Here is a 24,500-nt window from a genome sequence, read left to right as displayed (position 1 = left end):
TAATTATTTCTAAAATAAATTCTTACTAATAGAAATGTAGGATGTATGATAAGGCTAAGAGGGTGCATTTGATTAGTCACTTAAGTCACCTCCACTACAAAAGATTCAAGATTAAATAATTACAGTAAAATTGGTTATTTTTTGTAAACTCTAAAAGCCTGGAAAACTTCACAATATAAAATTGAAAATGTTAAAATGAGGTCAGAATAAAGATATACAAATTTTAGAAAAGCTACAAATGAGCAGGATCAAACTGAGATCTGAGATTGATAGTCCTTTGTTTATATCCTTTAACGCATTTTTAACTTATTTTAAATACTATTTATAAAAATAACTCTATATACGTACTTTGGATATAAATAACGGCTATCCATTCGCAGATGATCATTGTAACCAAAATTCCGTAACACAGCCCACGTAGTATTACTACGGCCTCTTTGTAAGAATAAACAATGAAGGAATAAAAAACCTGTAAAGAATAATAATATGTTAATGCTTTTTATAACTTCACAAAATATCCAAAATTAATCATAGAATAAATTGTTATTACTTAGCATTAGATAAGGATAAAACCACTGTAATAGCTTTTCAGGTAGTCATAGCATTGCCCCATTAATGATAATAATAGTCATCTGTTGCTCATAATGTACAATTTCTATGCATCTTGTTAGATGATAAATTTTCATGAGCTGGTTCAATCATATAGTTTGCAGCAAGATCATACCATATTGTTTTCCTCTGAAGCATCTTAATAAATTTCTAAATTTTATAATATTTTTTAGGCTTATTGATTTTGCCACATAAGCTTGAAGCTTGTGCGTAGGAAATGGCATTTTGTAGCGTATGAAAAACACCAAGCCTGACTGGGATTTGAACCTGGGACCTCCAAACAAAAGGCTGAAACACTACCACTCTGGCATAAAGATTGGCATTTGTCATCAATGTTAAAAATTATGTCCTGTACACTCCCTGCCAGAATATAATTTTATATAGTGGAGCTATTTAAAAATGTCAAAACAAATTTCCATCATAAAAAATAGGCTGTCAGATCTTTACTTGTAGGCAGTAAATATAAGATAGACCAAATTTTACTAAAAATAAAGCTGTATTAACATTTACATTCTACAACTATTTTCACATAACACAGCATAATAGTTTAGTTTTGAAAAAGTTTTAAATTTTAACTAACTGAACAAACATTAAAATTATTTTATTTAAAATTAAATGAATTCCTTTATAGATACAATATTACTAAATTTATTTTTAAATAAAGTGAAACACCAATTATTCAAACTGACCTTTGCAAGGCCAAATCCAGATAACTGGAAAATTAAAAGGTTTATCACACATACTGGACATATAATTATAATGTTTGATGGGAATCATACTTGATATAAAAAATAAATGTATTTAAGTAAAATTTAAAAAAATTCTCAGAACATATATTACAATATAATAAAAAACAGATACAGTAATATACATTATAAAAAATCCAATGAGTAGTAATTTGCTAATAAAATAATCAGAATTTACAAAAATTATCTGAAAGAAATCAAAATTTATTACCTTACTGTTTTATAAAAAATTTCATTTAAAAAACTTACACAAAATATATTAAAGAGAAGTTGAGTTAAAATAGTGTGATAGAATCTTTGTTTATGAGCTGTAAAATCATGTAATCATTTTAAATAAAGAATCTGTATAAAAATCGCATTCTTTTTGTAGCTCCAATCAGCCCATAGCGATAGATAAACATTCATGAGCTTTTTCATGTGACAGCCCTGGATGCAAGTCATTACATCACAGTCCATGCCTAACCAATAAATGTGTTTCTATCAATCTTTTCAAAAGTTTAGATTTTATACTTAGTTTAACACAAGCCTAAATTTCAATATATTTTGTACTATACAAATTACAAAACAGTCAATTAAAACCCAGTAAAAAGATAGACAAAATTAAATTTCATGTTGAAACAAAGTTTTACTTGAAAAGTAATTTAGATTTTTTAAATGGTGTATTAATTTCTATAAATTATCTATTGTGGATGTAAACAGTCCAGATAGTTGGATATCCAGTAAACTGGTGTCCCACTGTAATATTAATTACTTTAACTTGATTTTTTTTTAAAGGCTGATACAGATTTTTACACATGCTTAAACGTTTTTTAATCCTTCAAAATTGTTTTACTCTGTGCAAATTTCATTTATTAACTGTAATCACATACTAGAATCACTATTTCATAAAATCATTGTTTTAATACATTAATACAAACTAAAAACCTCTATTTTTATCAAATAAATATGTTGGATGATCAAGGGTTCCTAAGAGGGTTTTGAAATGAGTGCCCGAGAGAAAGAGCATCATGACCTAGACACAGCTGGAAGGACAAAATGTAAGAGGCAGTGAAGGATGTAGAAGATTGACAGAACTGGAAACTGGATGCAGAGAATTGGCATCAGCTGTAGAAATCCACTAAAAGTAAAGATGGATACATAGTTTGTAATACCACTCTGATAAAGTTTTTTCTCCAGTTTCCTTTGGTCCTTCCAGAAATATAGTAGTCAGTTGCTTTTGTTATATGTGGAATAGCATACCTATCATTCTTGATTTAATCAGTATAATTTATACATTTTGATTTGAATAAAATACTTTATTATTTACTGCTCTCATAGACTGGCCCACCACATCAATAAATTTTTTAAAAAGTTACAATTTAGACTAAAAGCACAATCCAGCAAGTAAATAGTAAAAAGATTTTGTAGTACTTAGGTTTTAAAATTTATAAACAACATAAAATTACTTTCATAAAACAAAATGTACGCAATTTAGAAAATTCAAAAACGTTACAAAAATTTACGAACTCTGGTTCAAACAAAGGAAAATATGTTTATAAATACTTTTATAAAATATAAAATTTCTAATTGATTACAGAGTGTTTATGAAGTATGGCAACCCTTAAATAACCTTTTGACCACTAAACATAGAAAAAAGAAATTTAGCAAATGCTTCTACATGAAAAAAATTATCAATTTTTTTGTATGAGACTACCACATCCCAAGCACTTAGGAAACTCTTACGTGGACAATCAAGAATTTTAAATGAAAAGGGTAAGGATATGACAAATCACTCTAAATACATTAAAAAACAAAAACCACTACTTAAGTGTTAGTAGGCCACTTTTGAAATAACCTGTTAATCATATTAAACAACCACCAAATCAGTTATGTTGGCTAGTACAAAGTTTCCCTTAAATCAAAACTTCTGTTTTTCAAAAGGCTCTATCACAACCCAATTATTTCCATTTAAAACTTTTTAGTTTCTTCACTCATGCAGGATTGGGGGTATGGAGGTCTCGTGCCAAAGAATAGATTATTTTGAGGTAAAAACATTTCCTAAATTGCATTTCTTTGTTTTTTTTTTTTTTTACTGTTAAGCAATTATTTAAGAATTACTGTAGACTATTTTTAAAACTAGCTGGGAAAAATACTAAATGGCTACCATTTAATTAAGGTTGTCACAGCTCAATGTATTTTACTCAAAAATTTTGTTTAACAATGTAATTTTAAAATTCTGTATCACAATCCTATTCTTTCAATTTAAAATTATTGAGTTACCCTCTCTGAAAGCCCCATTGATGCTTGGGCTATGGTGGCCTCATGTCAAAATAAAAATACTTTACTTGAAATTAAAGCAACTGCTGAATTTAATTTTTCTATGTTTAATGGTTGAACAGTTATTTATGGATTGCCATACTTTATGAATAAGTACAATTAAGTAAGTATGTTTAAATTTAAAGTTTTTTAAATAAAGAACTTACCTGTAAGAGTGATACAATTATTTGGTGAAACACCACCAGAGATATTCTTTTTAAGAAGTGCTTTAATATCCTCCATAGCTTCTGGCCTTAAAGGTGCATCAAAACAACGTTTTTGAAAATAATTTAACTCAGTATCATTTAATAATCCATCATTATCCAGATCACATATCTATAAAAAAAATAATGCCTTTTATCAATTAGTTGTATGTATTGACCAGGAAGGCTGGATTTACCCAATAACCTCAGCACAAATTAGGGTTGTGGTACAGTAGTGGATAAAACAGATTACCCGGATGGGTTTCTTCCAACTAAACCAAAAAAAAAAATACTTAAGACAAAAACTTAAACAAGTTACAATGTTCACATAAATCTAGGGGGTGTCTTGGAAAGATTCACAGAACACCCATGAAGAGAGAGAGACCAAGAGAAAAGAGAGAATGGCGAGAGACAATCAACACAGCGGGGAACAAGAAACAAGATAAAAGCCAATCAACATAACGTACGATTTCCTCTTCACAATGTTAATCATTCCATAAGCAATTTTTAATGGAGATCAATAAATAGTAACTACAATAGAAGGAAGCAGCATATTACAGATTTTATATTTTTTTTTTATTTACTTAAAAAAAAGTCAATGATACTTATTATATTGCTGACTTATTGTCAACAATACAATAAGTTGTTTCTTCACTGACTTCAATAAGTCAGTGATTTGATTCACTGAATGCTATTCATCATTCTTTTTTAATCTGAAATAATTTTTTATCTCAATATAATTACTATGCTAGTTATCTGTCTTATATACATGCTTATCTTCGCTTTCCATGCCAGCTTTTACCTTTTATACATCTCTTTATCAATAAATTAACTGTTTATAATTTCTTCCCTCTCCTACTGTCTTGGATTTCATTTTATACACTATTGACCCATCTAATTTTCAAAATTCTCCTATAACACACTGGCTAATCTTCTTTTCCATTCTATCTAAACTTATGTTTAGCTAACATGAAATGTTACACTAGAGAGTGTCCAAAAAATGGCTTTGGGATTTTGTTCATGTATAAAAATCAAACTATACAAAATATTTTGGGTTTCTTTATTTAAAATTAAAGTACTGTTGATTACAATTAAACATGAAAGATAATATCATTTAAATGTCCATCATGGTTACATTGGCAGGCATTAATGTGAAGATTGAAATTTTGTAGGATATTTTCAAGCTTTAATTTCCTTTATGATGGCTTGGATGTTATCTTTCAGATCTGGAATGATTGTTGAATTATTAGCGTAAACTTTACTGTTTATATAACTTCAAAGAAAAAAAATTCTATGGATTCATCACCTTTAACTCTCATCAAGTCAACTGAATTTTATATGCATGTAACTGCAAGTCCTTGTGTAAAATTCTCCATAAGCAGGTTTGAGGAATGTTGTAATTCTTGATTGATGTGAAATTGATGATGATGGCTCATTTTCAACACTTTCTCATACAAGAGCAGTTTTCAACAGAACGTGCAATTTTTGGCCTCTCTGAATGTGGTTTGTTGCAAACCAACCCAGTGTTTTTAGATTTTTTCACTAAATCTCAAACTGCTTATTCAGAAGGATGATTGAAATCTCTGAAAGAGTTATGAATTTTACAATGCGTTTTTTTATAAGCTGACCATTTTCATAATAACTTTTTATGATTTCAAGAAGTTGATCTTGCGAAAGCAGAGCCTTTTACACTACTCAACTTGGTGTATATAAGTTTATCTCAAACAAAGAAAACATTTTGTAGTTATAGTCATTTAAAATCCTAAATCCATTTTTGGAACACCCATTACTTACAAATACTTTTTAAGAAAATCTTTCTGACTCAAAGATCCATATTTAATGTTAACAGATTTCTTTTTTTACGTGAGAAATGTTTGCTTATGCCTCTAATGATCTCTCTAGTTTATTTTGCAATCTTTTGTAATTTTACTCACAAAATAATAAACTTCAACAACTGGTATATTCCATTTCCATTTCAATTCCTACAATATATTCCTGTAAATTAGGTTTTAATTCTTCAGTCTCGTTTTTGTCACATTTCATTAATTTAATCACATCACCAGATGTTTCTAACTGTGGGCTTTTCAAAAATAGTGTGTAATATTATACCTAATAATCTTTATAACACTAAAGAACTGAAGACCAACATAAAGAATTAAACTGAAACAATTAAAGGAGTTGCATAACAAAAGGTATCCATGAATATGATAAAAATAAAACCTTGTCTGGAGGTAGATGGAAACCACTTTTAACAAATGTTGAAATAAGTTTCTTGCTAACATCAAGCAAAAAGATGTCTTTTGCTTAGTTTTTTAGGAATTAATTTTAAATATTTGATTTTCACTTTTATTTTTAATTTATGCTCTCTATTATCTACATTATCTCTATATTATATATATTACCTATTTTATCTATAAAATAAAAAAATATAATTAATTCATTTTTTACCTTAAATATCCTGGTCAATGCATTTCTGCATGTTTCTGTCAACTGGAAAAATAATAAACAAAAAATTAACTTTAATTCTAAAATTAAAATTATAAATCTACTAGCATAATGGCAGCAACATCATGATAATCTTTTAATGTATTCGTTGTAGTAATTTCTTCATTTATTAAATCCATCAACCTAAATAAATTTTATTCAAAAGCTGAACAAAGAATTATAATTAATGAAAAAAAAAAATGTTTAAATAATTTTTCAATAATGAGAACCCTCATAAAAGGAAATTATATAGATCTGTGTAATCCATTCCTCTTGAGTGCCCTAATAACTTCATCAGTAATTTATTTATTTTTTAAGCTGTTATAATTAACTCCCAAAATAATCAAGTATGAATATGATTATTCAAATAAAAAATAATTATATACACAAATTTTTTCTTTTTTTATAAAAAGCTTTTCTTATAGAACTGTGTTTGTCATTTGTAGATAATATCAGAAGACCAAAAAATATAACAGAAATGCAGTCAAACATAGAATTAAAAAAAAAGTACAGAATTATAGAAAATGGATAACTGTAATAATTATCAATTTGGAGAAATAAATTTATAAAAACATTCACAAAAGGTTAAAAAATTAGTGTGATATATATATATATTAATCAAGAATTATTTAAAAAGTAGAAAAGTTAAGAAAATATTCTGAAAGAAGAGAAGATAAGAGTGATAAAAGAATTTCTTTTTAAAGAGAAAAAAGTTTTTTTTTAAATTATTTTAATTCTTCAAAAGAAATTAGTACAGAACTGAAAAATACTTTATTAATTTAAGAGTTTAAAAATAAAACATGCAAAAATATAAACTTAAGATTGTAAAAAATATAGTGAAATCTTTTAATTTAAATTCAGTAAAAACAGTAATATACAGCATAAACTAGAAATTACCTTATCATTGTATACTGATGATCTTACAACAGTCCTTCCATAATATTATAAAATAATCATATTATAGTAATCTTATCATAAAGCGGTATTATATATTGTCTGTAGTATATCTAGTGCATTACATTATTAAACAAAAAACACTAAATATTATGAAAAAGAGAAAGTGAATGTTAGTGACATTTATTGCCACTGTCTATACAGTGATGAAACTGTTGATCAAAGTACTGTGAGTAAAGGTGGATAGTAAGAAGTTCTACATCAGAAGCTGGTAAAGTGAATATTGAGAATGAAACTCGCAGTGGTCAACCAGTTTCTGCGACTGATGAGAAGCACCAAAAGGAAGTCAATGAATTAATTAAAAATCATCACATCACACAATACACCCAAATTAGGCACATTGAAAGAAGAAATAGAACACATTATTGCACGACTTGGTTACCATAACATTTGTTTGCATTGGGTCCATGAAAATTCACAGAAAAGAACAAACAAAAGGAATGTCGTGAAGAGCTTCTGAAGTGTTATTGTGATGAGGGAGATGACTTCCTTTTCAATAGTGTGATGGGGGAGACAAAACTTGGGTGCATGATTACATCTTGAAAGAAAAATGACAAAGCATAGAATGATAGAACTATTGTAATGAACAATTCAGTACAATAAAATAAAACAAAAAAAAAAAAACACCACAATCAAAAAATTTCAAAATATAACCCTCTGCAAAAAACTCTTGAGGATGTTCTAGGATCCTAAATACATGTATGTAACTGACTACATGTAACCTGGGACAATGGTAAATTCTGTGTGGTACAGACATAATACCATATGAGATGTGTTGTGCTTAAAAATCCATGGAACCAATAATTCTGTAACATGATTATGCTTGGCCACACACATTGAGTGCAACCATCCGTTCTTGTGAAAATGAAATTTTTCAATTAATCCACATCCTTCAGACTTGGTACTCTGCAATTTTCAACTTTATTCAGCAATTAATGGTATTCATTTTACCACAGATGATGAACTGAAGAATGCAGCGAGGTCGTGGATCAAGGAAAAACCGCCATCATTCTTCACTGACAGTGACAGATGAGGAAACTGGTTCATCATTGGAAGAAATGTATACCAATAAACTGTGACTAAGTAGAAAAATAGTTGTGTTATTACACCAAATAAAATGTAATTTTACGCCATATTTGTTATTTGACAATATTTTTTCATCTGCGAATTATGAGCAAATGTACATTATCATTTTGGCCACCCCTTCTAGTTTCTGTTGTTTGATAAGTCATTACTACGAGTGATTTAAGTAATAATTTTAAGTTGTAACTGCCATCACTTGTTCATATTAGCATACAAAGTATGTGTGTAAAGTTTCCGAACTAAATTAAATAAAAATACAGATTTAAAGATAAACAAATTACTCACATCAGCCCTCTACATAGAACCCTTCTCTAGTTATACACTCATTACAGCATTGGTAGAGCCTGTCAAACGCTCTGGAGAAATCACTTTGTGGGATCGCCTTCAATTGCTTGGTGCAAGTAATTTGGATGGCCAGGATGTTGTCGAAAAAGCGCACTTTCATCTTCAACTTTAGTTTTGGGAACAGAACTTAGTCTGCTGGAGCCAAGTCGGGTGAATAGGGTTAGTGGAATAAGACGATGATTTGATTTGTGGTGTAATAACAATTAAAACTGTTGCCATGTGAGCCAGGGCATTGTCATGCAAGAGAGTCCAACTGCCCGGATCCTGGTACTTGAGCCGGATTCGACGCATCAGGCGTTTCATTACTTCAAAATAGAATTTAGAATTCATGGTTTGACCAGGTGGGACAAACTCATGATGAATCAGGCCCTTTGAGTCGAAGAATGCAATCAACCATCATTTTCACTGTTGATTTTTGCTGCCTGACTTTCACCCGTCTTTGTGCTCCAGGACTCAACCAAGCAGCATATTGACGCTTCATTTGCGGATCATACATGAAGCACCAGCTTTCATCCCCAGTTACAATTGTTTGCAAAAAATTCAGGTTGCTATCGGCAGTTTCAACGAAGTCTTGGGCACAAGAAAGACGTACCTGTTTTTTTTCTTCACTCAAGAAGTGTGGAACGAAATGAGAGCATACCTTTTAGCAGTTCATATTTTCTATTAAAATTACATACATACTGTGTGTACATACTGCGTCTTTACTAATGTTTAGCTCTTCTGCTATGGCCCGAAGGGTAAAATGAAGTTGTTTGAGGAGTGCGTGCACTCTCGCAATGTTTTTGTAGTGAAGAGTTCCTGATGGCCTCCTGCTTCGTTTGTCGTCATCCAACAACTGTCTACTGAGTTTAAACCACTTCCACCACGTGTATGTTGTAGTACGAGATGTGGCTTCATCACCGAATGCTTGCTGTATCATATAATAAGTTTCAATGAAATATTTTTAAGGTCGAACACAAAATTTTATTGCACTTCTCTGTTCCATGTCGCAGGCCTGTAGCTAGCAAATAGTAGAAGACAAAAGCTGAGTTTATAAATCACTTATGTAAATGTCTACCGAGGCATTTACATCAGTGGCATCCCAATGAGGCTGGCTTATTACTATGAGATGTAAAACATTACAGAGCAAAAGATGACTCCCGTTAAAACCCATCAGGGCAAGGAACAAGTGGGTGTGTGGCAACTGGAAGCATCATAAGGTGGGTGTCTTCTCCAACGGGGTTGGGATGTTCCATGTCGTAAGCTCGCACAAGGTTACATGAATACAATGTACATAGACAAATATAACTCGAGACTGGAATGATGAAATGTGTTGAAATTTTGTACACACACACTCGTCAGACGTCGTACTACACAGTTCCTTATTTGTCTGAGAGATGGAACTACTTGTATAGACTACAGAAATTCAGTTTGGGAACTTTTTAGTCCTACTGTGTAGCCATCTCAAATTATTTACAATCTTTACCATCTAAACAATGATCATTACTATTTACTGTGCATAGTTAAAATATAAAAATAGCAATAAGATTTATCAGGTCAATCATTCAGTCATTCTTACTGTCTAGTACTTTCTCTTCCAGGCTGTCGTGCTCTATTGCAATTTATGAATTGGCAACTCCATACATTTATTTATGTCTTCTTAAACAATAATCACTTTCTTAAATTTTAATAAGATTTAAACATGAATTTTGGCTTGTATCCTGACTTTAAAAAAAATTAAAATAAGTGTTTTTCAAAATAAAAAACATTGTAATTGTAATAAAATAATAAAGAATATACAAAATATAATAAATATTAGGCTGTTGATGTTAGTTTAGAGTGCTTCATAACTTACTTTAAAAACAACCAAATGCATTGAATGACATAAATCATATTATGCTTCTGAGCAATTAGAATACTGATAAGTGACAAATTTAAATAAATCTGAATGGTAAGTCAATAATTTTTCTATGTTTTAAGCTGAGAATGTCTTAGCTGAGGTCTAGAACATTAACTGCTAAAGAATTTTGATGTATTATGTAATTAATTATAAAGGTATTTTTCACTTCTTAGAAGAATTTCTTCTTTTATCATTGGTCATGATTATAAAATCATTTGTATAATTTTGTTTTAAAATACTTAAAAAATATATAGATAATGATCATTAAATAAAATGCCTTTCTGATAATTACTATTAGAAAGTTAAAAAAAAAAAAAACATTTTTATGAAAAAGGAAAAAAAACAACTTTTTTCCGAAGTAAGGATTCTTTAGAATAGAAATTAGGCATTTATATTTAAAAGCACATCCATACAAAAATATAATATATTGTTTGATTATATGAATACTAAATACTTGAAAGGTTAAAAAATTCTATCACACACTCAAAGATGACTGCCAAAAATGTGAATGGAGTTTGATATCTATTTTGTGAAAACTGGTGCCAACCATTTGGCATTGCAATGCCAAACAACATACATATAAGCAAGTCCTTTAAAGACAAAGCCTTTTTTTTGGAATTGGATAGAAAATAAACAAAGCAATAGGAAATTAAATTGTACTTACATCTTGTTCATCAGCAACATAAAGAGGTCCTGTAGGATGCAACACAGCTTTTTGAGCATAATAGAACATTTCACTGATGTTATTCAATGTTTTTGCAGAACACTGAAAATAAATATTAATATAAATTAATAAAGTAACAATATCTTATGGTAGATAAAATAATACAAAAGATGATAATATAAACACAGTGAACAACTTAAAGACTGTGAATAAGAAAACACAAAAATTTTTATTATCTTACCTCAACAAAACTTTCCACTTCTTTAAAATCATTCATAATATCCATAGCAGCCTATGACAGAAATAAAATATATAAGCAAATAAAATAATAGTAATAATAATAATAATATAAAGCTCAACCCAACCAAAAATGTTGTTTGTTTGTTGACATATAATTAGCCCCCAAAAAATTATATGGTTTAAAATGTACTGAATCTCTCCAATAAGTGTAAGAACCTTCCGAGATATAACCCAGAAGTTTCAAACAATTTACTTTTTCATTTTACTTACTTTCTTCTATCCTATATGCAAGTGATATTGTTTCAAAATTATTACGAGTGGGAGCAAACGTTACAGATCTGTAAATAAAACAGATTAGGCAGGCTGAAGACATAACAGATTACTGACTTTATAGTAATGTTGACTTTATAACTTTATAATTAATTTAATACATTAATATTTAAAGGCATGAATATTAACTTATACCTATATTTTTTATATAGGTATAAAAATACCTATAAAAAATTATTTTATAGGTATGAATAAACCAAGTTTACAAAGCAGCCAAACAAAATCTAATTAAGAAATTTTTAATAATAATAATTATTATTATAAAAAATATGTAGGTAAAAAAAAGAAAAGAACTGATGAAATAAACACCACAACAACAAAATACTTATTTTTATAACATACTGTAAATTTAGTACATAATTCTAATAAGTAAATGAAAATTCATACATGTTTCAAACAGAGAATTACATTAAGAATGATGTTAGAATGGCTAACTTCATAACTTTATATGCACATGTCAACTTTAGTAGCACCAGTTGTAAAATTTCCCAAAAAATTGTTATCACCTTTTTACTTGACCCACCAATTTTCATTTTCTAAGGTAAAAAAAATGTGAATTATTTTATTGGGACACATCTTTTAATCTCTCAGTAAAACAATACTTTCTTTTCTTTGCCAAAAATAAGAAACAACAAGAAAAAAAGCATTACAATAATATTCTCAAGAACCACCTGCAAAATTATGTGCTTGTAAATTTCCTGAGTTGCTACTACTATGAAAACTAAATAATTTTAAATTCATTACGTTTTTTTAAACAATTTTTAGTCTACAGTAGTCAAATTTCCCAAAAAATCATTATCACCTTTTTACTTGACCCACCTGTAAATTATGGTTAGTAAAATTTCCATTTTCAAAGGTAAAGAAATGGGAATTATTTTATTGAGCCACATCTTTTAATCTCTCAGTAATACAATACTTTCTTTTCTTTGCCAAAAATAAGAAACAATAAGAAAAAAAAGCATCACAATAATATTCTCAAGAACTACCTGCAAAAATTAATTATGTGCTTGTAGATTTCCTGAGTTGCTACTATTATGAAAACTAGATAATTTGAAATTCATTACGTTTTTTTAATATAATTTTTAGTCTATAGTGTTCAGGATGTGCAAACTGTAGGAGGGATTCTACTGTATTTATTAATTATATAACATACAAATTAAAGCATATCCATACAGAAGTATAAAATTAAAACAGTAATCATGTAATAACATAAATGTTTATTAGATTAATATTGCTGCATTATAATACATTGTATCAGTCAACATTATTATACAGTACATAAAAAAATCTATTAATTCTTGTTATAATATGATACATGCAGAACAGTTGGTGGTAAATTTAGTAATGAGAGACACACAGAAATAGGCACTGGTTTAAAATATGGCTATTAGAGTGCTTCAGAAACCTTTGTTGTATGCTTGCTGAGTTCCTTCATATATAAGCATGCTAGAGATGCAAATGCAGAAGGGCAGTTTTTGTTTATGTTTGTTTTGTGCACTTTTTAAATATTTAAGACAAAAGAAGGCCTCGCCAACTGTAAAATTAAGACTGTTAACCATTCTTTGAGTACAGGAAATGTGAAGTAGTATTTAAATTTATTGGTAGATTTAGTGATGAATTAGGCAATTTATTGAAAAATAAGAAAATATGCACAATATATACTATTTGTTTTATGTTGTTTAGATTCACTTGACTCAATTTTTCAGAAGAGTCTATACAACAGTATACCTAACACAGATGCAACAAAAAAATTCATCTACAAAAGATAGAATCGGCACAGATAAAAACAAATATCATCTAATAAGTTTTTTATGTGAAACATTTAACTACTTTTAAAAAAACAAATTTCCAGTAATGCCTTGCTACCATCACACACACTTCCTATTTTAATTCTATGTCATTATTAGAAACTGTCTCGACTAAGTATGTATGTGTATGGTGCACACCAGTACATAAATAAACATTAGAGAAAAATATTTAAGTGAAATCCCTAAAATGTTAGGAATTTTTACTGTTAATGAATAAATAATTAATAAATCACAATCTGATGAACAATATCAAAAAACAGGAATAATTTTCGATTTTTAATATTATATAAAAAGTTATTAGTAATACCATAACATATTGAAGAATTACTGAAATTAAAATATGACACAGTTTACCTTTTACGATAAATAACAATAAAAAATATTTATAAGAACGTTTCACTTAAGCATAATAAAAGAAAAAATAATTAAGTATGCAGTTTCAAAGATTATAATTTTATCACAATATGACAGTTAAGAATGAATGAGTTTAAGAAGAAAATAAAATTACAATACATTAAAATAAATAAAATAATCTTACATCAACAGTACTATAATCAACTAAATCATTTTTATTTCCAACCAATATCACTGGACATCTATTAGAATGATTCAATGTTTCTCTTATGAAAGGTAACCAATATGACGTAACCCTACCCATAGACTCATCATCTTCTACTGAATACACAACACATATAACATTCGCTCTTTGTATTTCTTCAACCAACTGTAAATCTGACTGTTCAGCAGCTGAAAAAAAAAACAAAAATGAAGTACACTGTTTACAAATCTATTATACATATAGTTACTTCATATTAATTTACAAAATTAACTAATACTTGTGTTTGTATTCCATAATTTTGCGTTTGGTACATAATAAAAATAAATTAAATTAATGAGCACAAATATGAGAACGTGTTTTCATGTGCATAAACAAAATCTGTTTTCTGTTAGAAGTAAAAATCAGATGAACTATTCCTCAATGAAAGTTTAATTATCATGAGAATAGAGATAAGTAAAAAAGAACAAGTTTAAATAATTAAAAAATTGAAAAAATCAATCCAAATAAATATAAATTTTCAGTAATTTCAAATTCAGATAAATATTTTTAAAATCCTTAACATAAAATATTTCTTTGATATAGAATAAACCACAATCCAATCAAGGAATTCATTGGACACATTAACGTAAAGAAAGCAGTTTTGAATTTTGAAATACCCTATTTCAAACATAAATAAATTAAACAAAATAAACAATTTTATCAAACAACCCAATTTTAAAAGTTTAAGTCTGGCTTTGCAAACCAATGCTGTAATTTTTTGTTAATTTTTAGATGGTTAATTCGCCACATAAGCTTTAAACTTGTGCATGGGAAAAACGAATGGGAATTCTTGTGTGTGTAAAAAATACCATGTCTGATTGGGATTCAAACCTTGTATTTACTGGATGAAAAGCTGAAATGTTACAACTCTGCCACAGAAATCAACATTTAATTTAAATTCCATGACAAGCTTAATCATTTTAAACACTAATAATAATATTTTCAGTAATGTGTACATAAAATGTTGAAATGATTCGCAACTTCATTTAAAATTTGTATACATCAAGATAAAATCAAACAACCATAAAGCAGGATCAAAATATAGAATTTGTAAGAAAAAACTTATTTGTGAACAATAGAAATAAAAAAATCACTTTCATTTAAAATATGTTATGAAATCAAAACAAGCTTATCTTGAATTAGAGAACAATATAGAAAAATGCATACATGAAAAAATTGTTGATGACAAAATTGTTATAAGTTATGCTACCCATTTATAAATGCTGAAATGGATAAGAAATATTATTTAACCCAGAAAACGTTCTGTAAAAACTAACAACTTTTACTGATAAAAACATTAGTGAACAAATTATTTTCAGCAATTCATACTCTTTTACCTTTTAGTAGAATATTCATTTTTATAATATTTACTTTAATAAATTAACCTAGAAAAATACAAAATTTTAATTAAAGCTCTGTAAAATAACCGTTGTTTTTTAATTATATTTTTTGTTTTAAAATTTACTTCACTAAGATTTTTGGAAGTGGTAATTTTTGAGATGAATAAAATTCTACAGTTAGTAAAGTTTTTATCATTCAGATAAACAAACAAATAAGTTTTAATTTTAATGTACTTAAAAAAATAAATTTTACAATAAAAAATTGTCTGGAAAATTCTTTTTTATTAATTGAAGTAGTGGATAAATAATAAAAAAATTATAATGAAATTATTATGCAAGCTGATCATTAATCAAGATAATATATTATATTAATTCTAACTTATTAATGAAAGGTGAATCAAATTTTAATAAATATTAAAATATTTAATATAACATTTATATTATTTATAATGTAAGAAATATTTTTATTTTTTTAGTATACAATATTTTATTAAATTCCATTACACTGACAAACTCAGTTGTAATTTTAACTACTTTTTGGAAAAATCATAAAATACATGCAGGAATAAGTTTTAAAAATTACATTTAAATCAAATATGACAACGAGCATCATTCTTCCTTCTTTTGTCATAACTTTTAATTTTTTTAATACTTTAATTATATGCACATGTTTGGTAGTTTGTCTGCAGATGCAATAGTATGTTATAAAAGTGTCCACATTAACAGTAAGAATATACGTCACAGAAAAAATGAAACTATTAATGAATACTGAAATTAATGGTATTAAATAATAACATTTTTATTTAATGGGTAAAAATAACTATTGCAAGAAAATTAAAAGGCATAATAATTATGAAATATTTAAAAATTACGTTCAGTTTTGTAGTTTATGATCCTTACAAGATTATTAAATATTCATTTCATTTGCAGATCTCCATGGTGGAGTGATAGTGTCTTTCATCTAGAGGTCCCAGGTTCAAATCCTGGTCAGAGATGGCATTCTTCATACGTTACAAAATTTTCATTTTGTATTTCCATGTACACGCTTCCAGATAATATGGTGAATTAATCATAAAAGAAACTCTACAGATGTACCAATAATATTTTTCAAAATACATCTTTTTTATCCAGCTATTCTAGAAAGAGAATAATGCGTTACAGGAGTGTGTTTGTAAATGATCCAATTAACATCAAAAAACAGTTTCACTAACCCATCTTAATAATGTGGGTGACGATTCCATGAGATCTGTTCAGAAAATAACTGAACTTTATTTTTGTTAATCTTTATTATTCATTTTACTGATTATTGGTCCTTGTCCCCTTAAAGTACTCCCCTTCCCTAATCACACACTTTTCACAATGTCATCAATAATCTTAAACGGCATCATCACTGATTTTAATTTTGGAAATAAGAAAAAATTGCAAGGAGTCAGGTCTGGCGAGTATGAAGGCTGAGGGAGGGATTTTTGCCACAAATTGACAAAGCTGATTGTGCAGGTGCATTATCATGACGAAGGAACCATGAGTTGTCTTGCCACAACTCTGGTCTCTTTTTGTGGATTTTTTCATATAACTGTTGTAAAATGCCTTGATAGTTTGCACGGTTCACTGTTTCCCCTTGAGGCAAGAATTCAAAATGCACAATTCCAGTAAGATAAAAAAAAAACAGAGAGCATCACTTAGACATGGGATCAAGACAGATGCTTTTTCGGGGCGTGGAGATCCTTTTGCCGATCCATTGTGATGATTGAACTTTTGTCTCAATGTCATAGCCGTAAACCAAGCTTTCATTTGCTGTTATGATCCTTTGCATGAATGTTTCATCGTCACTGGCTTCAAGAAGTTTGTAGACAAATGTCCACTCGATGTTCTTTCTGCTGTTCGGTCATCAAATGAGGAAAAAACTTTGCTGTAACTCAATGCATCTTCAATTTTTCAGTCAAGAGGTCATGGCATGATCGAATTGAGATGCTAACCTCTTCTGCAAGTTCTCTGACGGCAATTTGCACACACCAGATCGTTGATTTTCTGAATGTGAATGTCATCAGTTGAAGTTGAAGACTTTCCTGATTGAAGGTCATCTTCAATTGACTGATGACCACTTTTAAATCAAGAAAACTATTCATAACATTGCATATGACTCAGAGCATCATCTCCATAAGCTTGTTTCAAAAGTTGAAATGCTTCTATGAAATTTTTCCAGTTTCACGCAAACTTTTACGTAGTATTGTTGATCCCAAAAATTGTACATAACAAAAATCGCTACAAACATTTAAACACATTGCACTCAAATAACAATAACACAAAAACTAAACAAGATATCAACAATCCAATAACATGTGGTTACAGAGGAGGTTATGCAAAAAAAAATGTCATCCACACGTTACTAAATATCTGCGTTGGTATATAATTAAAAAAGTTTGGTATTTTCTGAACAGACTTCATATAAGAGACATTAAAGAAAATAAAATTGGGATAGTTACCATTTCTCACGTTGAAGAACTAAAATGTTTTGGGCATTTCCACTCACTGAGCTAATTTATAAGGAATTAGATAATAAGCGACAGAAAGTAGATTCCCAACAATATACATAAAAAACAATTTCATCCAAGAAAATAAAAACATAAGTATATAATTTATAAGAAATGATCATAATATTATCAAAAATAATTTTTTACATTCGATAAGAAATTTGATTTCAACTAAATTATTGGAATCTTTCAGAGACCATTTGAAAGCAATACTAAAAATACAACATGGTATAGAAGCAATTAATGATGTAGTTTAATATAGTTTTTATACAAATTTCCAAAAAGAGGGTCCTCTAACTTCGACCACATCTTTTTCCTTTACATTTTGCATTTAACATTACCCATTTTGTATAGCCAATACTGCTTGTATGGGTTATGGGAGGGGGTCACTTGCAGCGAGGCTGGATTCTATGGGACTTAGCGAACAATGGAACATTGGTCTGTGCAGCAGTAAATATTTTGTGTGGAACAATAAACAAATTGGTTGTATCAGTGCAGTGAGTTTTGACAAATGTTGGGTGATGATCAGCAATGTGGGACTGAATCTTCAAAAAATAATATTCAATCAATGGTTGCATCATTGGTTTGAGTCTGGATCCACACAGGATAAAACCTGTACTTGTCAAAACACTGTCTCTTCACCTAAACATTTTGAGCATGTGAGAACTGCCTTGGAAAAGCATCCACGTTAATCAACGCAGTGACATTCAAAACACTTCAATTGTTCAGACAGAGGTATACCACAAATTTTACACCAGAACTTGCATTATTACATGTATAAGTAGCAAACTGTCCAGGAATTAACTGCTGCAAACAGATAGTACAGTTGTTATCATACATAAACAATGACCCTGAGAGATGTCTCATCATGAGAGAAGCAATATTTTCACTTAACGACTATCTAAACAAAAAAATCTGCCAAATACTAGGCATCTAAAAATTCATGCCAACTCCACAAGTGGCCAAAGCACAGCCCTAAGGCCACTGTGTCATATGTATTTCAGCACAAGAAATTACTGAGCTCTACTTTTTTTGAGTGTAATGATGGTGTCTCTGTAACTGTGAATACTGACTGCTATAACAAATGTTGAGATACTGTGAGAATGTGGTCTCAGCAGGAAACCACATCTGTATGGTTCTACAACCCATATGTCATAAATCTCAATGAACATTTTATATGCTACATTTTCCCCAAATGACTTCTCTCTTGGTTTTTTGGTGTTTGTTGGTGTGGCCCCGTCCCATCCACTAGACCTTATAGCTGCAGACTTTTTTTATGAGGGTATTTGAAAGCTCAAGTTTTCACTCACACTCTACATGACATTAAAAACCTTAAAAATTTACTGAATCAGGATGGTGTTAATGTTATATAGGAGGCTCTATGTCATGTCATGGCAAGTATATTTGGAGAAGGCAGCAATGCCTTGTCATGGAAGACATTTCCATGATGTTATATTCAAAATGTACAGCCTGTTTTGTGAATCCAAGATACTGTCTTACTTAAATGTGTTCAGTTTTATTTGTTACTGTATATAATAAATGTTTTATCCTCCTTTCAAAATGTTATCCTTCTTTCAAAACAAGTAAAGTTAAATACTGCATCCTGTATATACCTAACTTTTTATTAACAGTATGATTACAATTCTTTTTTTTTTTATTCTGTAGAGGAAATTCCTAAGAATTTTTCAAATTTACTTTGTATCTCTAAGTACATCTCTTCCAAATAAATTAAATGGATGATTTTATTTTCAATTTTAATGTAGTCTTTGTAGGCAAGATATTCATTAATTTTCTGACATCATCATTGCTTTATATGTATTTTTGTAGTGTAATTATATTTAGCTTGACAGTACTGTCAACAATCAGAATATCTTCTTACAAAAATTTAAGATTGTGGTAGGAAAATTTAAAATAACACATACTCCCAATATAATGAGAGTATGTACTTGTTGTATTACCACAAGGTTAGAGAATTTCAATTCACACTCAGCATTGGTTTCTTTACATCTTTTCTTGGCATACATAGGTTCCTTGTGATACCCAATTTTTTGATAAAGGCAACATTTTTTGGACCTGCTCACATTTAAAATAAACCAAGAAATGTATAATAATGTAAAATTAAATAAACAAGTGTAAAATAATCTTTTTAACTTAAAGTAACTTCAAAGTAAAAACAATAATTTTGAGTCAATCAATTTGAAGTGACCCCAAGGAAGGTTTTGCTTGATCAATTAAAAAAAAAATTGAAACTTACCCATTTGTTTCCTACGTCTCAGGACCTTAAAATTATTATTTTTTTAAATTTTTATTTAAGCAGTTTACCTGTGGCAGCCATTTTTGTTATGGTGTGCACATCTGTATTTTGTGATTGTAAGGGTTTACAAAAAAATATTATGCTTGTTGCATCATTTAGCTTTGCCAGTTACAGACTGGTCAACCTGACATTAGTTAGTGACCTGTTCACATCTTTGCAAAGTGTCTCAAATTTCATCCTGTTTGGAAGTGTTTATTAAAGAAATAAGTTTTACTTAAAAATATTATATTCAAAAATGTTAAAATCAGTTAAATTTTTACATTATTTTCAAGTAATTTCACATAAAACAATGGAAGAATAATGTTCCACAGGAATTTATATGAATGAAAAGTGTCATAAAACAGTGTATGGTTCAGTGCCAAAAGAACTCATTTAAATTTGTGAATTTAGTGATAATAACCTACATCTTATTTTTTTTACTTCGACCTTGAAGCCGAATGGCACTTCTTTGGTTCACCCCATGGGAAAAATGCTGTGATGATGTGGGAGAACAACAAAATGAAAGGTGGCAAAGGAAAGCCTGTAAAGGCCATTAAACAGTCAGATACTAAATGTTGATGAAATGTATTCATTTTGTAATTACAAGCTGCAAAACATCAAGTGTTTTTTGATTAAATCAGATGTGATAGCTAAGATATCAGAAACTCTAACAGCCGTTTTAACTGTTGTGAAAGAGTTGTTGCTACTAGAAGCTACCAAAATGTATGTTCCTGTGTCAGAAAGATGTTACTTTAATTCAAACTCCAAGGAATATGAGATCATCCTGTGTCAAGTATTGTACCACTTTCATTTAAAGAAAAAGACTCTATTGCCTGTGTGTTTGACAATCAGTGGTGGATAGAAGGAGTGGTAAATATTAGTCTTGAAAATTACAATGTGCAGGTTCATTTTTCCACCCAGCTGGACCAAGCACATCTTTTCAAAAGTCTTAACAAGACAGTGTGGATACCGATCTGCAAAGTCCTAAGAAAGTTAACGCCACTTGAACTAACTACAGTGATGGGTCATTCTCACACAATTTCAAGAGAATTATCAGAAGACACATCACAACTGTTGGTTAAACACACCAAATAATAAACTTTAATTGCTACAAAAACAGGCTATTTAATTGAAGAATAATTAAAATTTTGCTAAAATTTATTTTTTCTTCAATAGTCTTTACAAAAATAAACCAATATAAAAATAAAAATTAATTCTTGAAAAAAGATGCTTATTAAAATCTCAGTTTGGGTAAGTTTTACAAGCATTTTTGAATCAAAATTGAATTAGGTTACTGGTATTGGTTAAGTAATTAAATTACGACCTACCATTAATAATTAAAAAAAAAAAACATTTTACAAATATTGAAAACATCAACTTCAACAATATAGGGGCTAAATATATAAAAAATGTAAAGTGCAAAGAAGACAAGAAACCCCCTTGGAGCACTTATTTAGCGAGTCAAAATTGTATCACTTTTAACACGTTTTTCTTGATTTTTGAGAGGTTATAACTTTTTTATTAGTGCAATACACAAGAAAAGCTTTTATTTGCCATAAACATCAACAAAAAGACTGCAAGTTGTGCAAATTTGAGATTTTTATCACCAGCCCCATCAGAGTTATCTGAAGCCAAAATTTGAATTAAAAAAAAATTAGTTTTCAAAAATTCATAAAACTTTAGGGGTAAGTATACCACCATTAATACGATTTATGGTAAAACTACTAACATATACCTGCACATAAAAAAATAATACAAATTGTGTATACCATCCCTGCCTCTTGAAAAAAAAGACCAAAAGTGAAATTTCCCCATTTTTCATGTTCAACTTTATTAGTCAATTTCTCAAAGAAAGAAGAGATATATGATTAAACTGCTTTTTATTTCATTATTCCAGGACCAATAGTTATTTAGTTGCTTATTTTTTTTTGGGACACTTCAAATGGATTGACCCTTTTGCAAGAATAAACATGACATCAAAAAGTAAAAATTTTCAACAATTTTTTAAGCTTTCTTTTATAATACATGTACAGAATAGTTATAAAAGAACTGTATGTATCGTTTAGTCAAAATAATTGTTAAAAAACTAACAAAATAAAATTAACAATCACAATAAATAAATCTAAGCATTAAAATGAAGAACTAATTACTGAACCATCAGATGTTTTGAAATTTAAGACTGTGGTGGGGGAGGGTTAAGATAAAAAAGACCACTTTATTTTGACTAAAACTCTATATCACCTATAATTTTTATTTGTGGCAAAATTTATATAATAAGGTCTACATCTCTTATTACAAGATAGTGAAATTACAACCAGATAAATTGATAATAAAATTCTACCAGACAGGATAATACTGCCAGAAAAATATGAAAACAGAATATTACATTAATTCTAACTATGAAAAACTTTTACAAAAAAAAGGCTATAAAAACACAAATAGCAAAATAAATTTTAAAAACATATACTAAAAAAAATTTAAATACATAATAGAGTGTAACACATGCACAAGACTAAACACAGACCGCATACGAGTTGCAAACGAACCCAAATTTATATTTCTTTTTTAAGACAACTATTTCACACATTAGCCATCAAAACAGGTTAGGGTTAACCTGTCTTAAAATCTGTAGATCTCGGTAATCACTTTTAAAATCTGTAATCAAGTATGTAGTGTGAAATAAGTTAAAATTTAACGTTCACAAGAGCTGTGGCAGTTTCATGTGATGTGTGTGGTGCCGTGTTGCAGAATTGACTCTGTGGATTATATATAGCACACACTCCTAAGGTGTTTTAACGTCTATATATCACACAGAATTTACAGTCAACCTGGCTTCTGGTTAGTCAATCACATACATGTGTTTGGAATCTCAGAACACCTCAAGAGAATTTTTTTTTGCAGAGGGTTGCTCTATAATTTTTCACTACGATGCACTCAATTTTTTTATCTCCCCATCACAAAATTGAAAAGGATATCATCTCCCTAGTCACAATAACAATCCAGAACCTATTTACAACATTCCTTTCATTGTTGTTTGTTCTTTTCTGTAAGTTTGCATGGCACTACTGTAAACAGATTTTACAGTAGCCCAGTCGTGAAATAATGTACCCTAATTGTTTTTTAAGTATGTTTATCCGGGTGGTGATGCACTGATAAAACACATCATTTTGAATCAATTCATCCACCTCCTTTTGGTGCTTCTTAACAGTCACAGTGACCACCACTGTTCATCCTCAATATTCATTTAACAGCTTCCGATGCAAAAAATTTTATAGCCCTCATACTCACAGTATTTCAATCAATAATTTTATCACCATAAACAGCATTTAGATGATGAATGTCATTGGCATTCACGTTTTCCGCTGTTATGAATTCAATCACTGCACATTGAGTAAACACAGCAGGCACACTTGATGCCATATTAATAGCAACTGACATAAAATGAGAGGGCGCAGGTCAATAAGTTTCGGAATGTTAGTAAAAGAGGACTGAAACTACAAGATGGGTAGCACCTGTTGCTTTGCGCAACTTTTGTTCTTCCATTATATTCCAGTATGTTCATATGTCAGTTGCTCCTCAACTATTCTACTAATTGGGTCAAGACACTGTCCTGCTTGTAAAATGACAGGTTTCTGCTAGGAATATGGTGCCTTGAATCAGTTACTAATGAACCTGAAATATAAATAACTAAAAACTACAAGAAAATTGGAGCAGAAAAACTTGAGAACTACTGACTAAAATTTATGGACTATGGAATGTAGACAGTAGTATTAGTAGGTTTATTACAGAAACTATTGGTTGTAGACGGTTACTTTGACAAGAAGAAATGATTAAGTAAGAAAAAAAATTATAACTGTGGTCTAACATAAAAACATCAGTAACACACAAACAACAATATTTCAAGTTGCCAAGTGAAACAAAAAATTAAGTTATAAAAATAAAACGGCCTAACTCAAATAAATACGGGAATTTATAAAAATATCTGCCATAAAAGAATCTAATATTACATTATAAAAACATGCTTAATATGACAAATATAACAAAAATACCATGTTTTACAAACATCAAACCCAAACCCTACTAAAATATGAGTCAAAA

At 29.2% G+C, this 24,500-nt stretch overlaps 1 protein-coding gene across 6 annotated transcripts in view; it reads right to left on the bottom strand.

Annotated features, from left to right (window-relative positions):
- Positions 1 to 24,500, bottom strand: part of LOC142323765 (mitochondrial Rho GTPase-like) — a 78,799-nt gene that overhangs the window by 42,404 nt on the left and 11,895 nt on the right. For all 6 annotated transcript variants that reach the window (XM_075363947.1, XM_075363946.1, XM_075363950.1 and 3 more), the window contains exons 3-8: positions 14,179 to 14,387; positions 11,504 to 11,554; positions 11,263 to 11,364; positions 6,302 to 6,343; positions 3,818 to 3,986; positions 349 to 469 (exon numbers count right to left, since the gene is read on the bottom strand). In XM_075363947.1, coding sequence (XP_075220062.1) covers positions 349 to 469; positions 3,818 to 3,986; positions 6,302 to 6,343; positions 11,263 to 11,364; positions 11,504 to 11,554; positions 14,179 to 14,387 — 694 coding nt within the window. The remainder of the gene's footprint in view (positions 1 to 348; positions 470 to 3,817; positions 3,987 to 6,301; positions 6,344 to 11,262; positions 11,365 to 11,503; positions 11,555 to 14,178; positions 14,388 to 24,500) is intronic.

The sequence above is a fragment of the Lycorma delicatula genome, chromosome 4, assembly GCF_047948215.1.
Source record: "Lycorma delicatula isolate Av1 chromosome 4, ASM4794821v1, whole genome shotgun sequence".
Lineage (NCBI taxonomy): Eukaryota > Metazoa > Arthropoda > Insecta > Hemiptera > Fulgoridae > Lycorma > Lycorma delicatula.
Note: the sequence above shows the minus strand (reverse complement) of the source record. Positions and strands in the feature narration are given on the sequence as shown.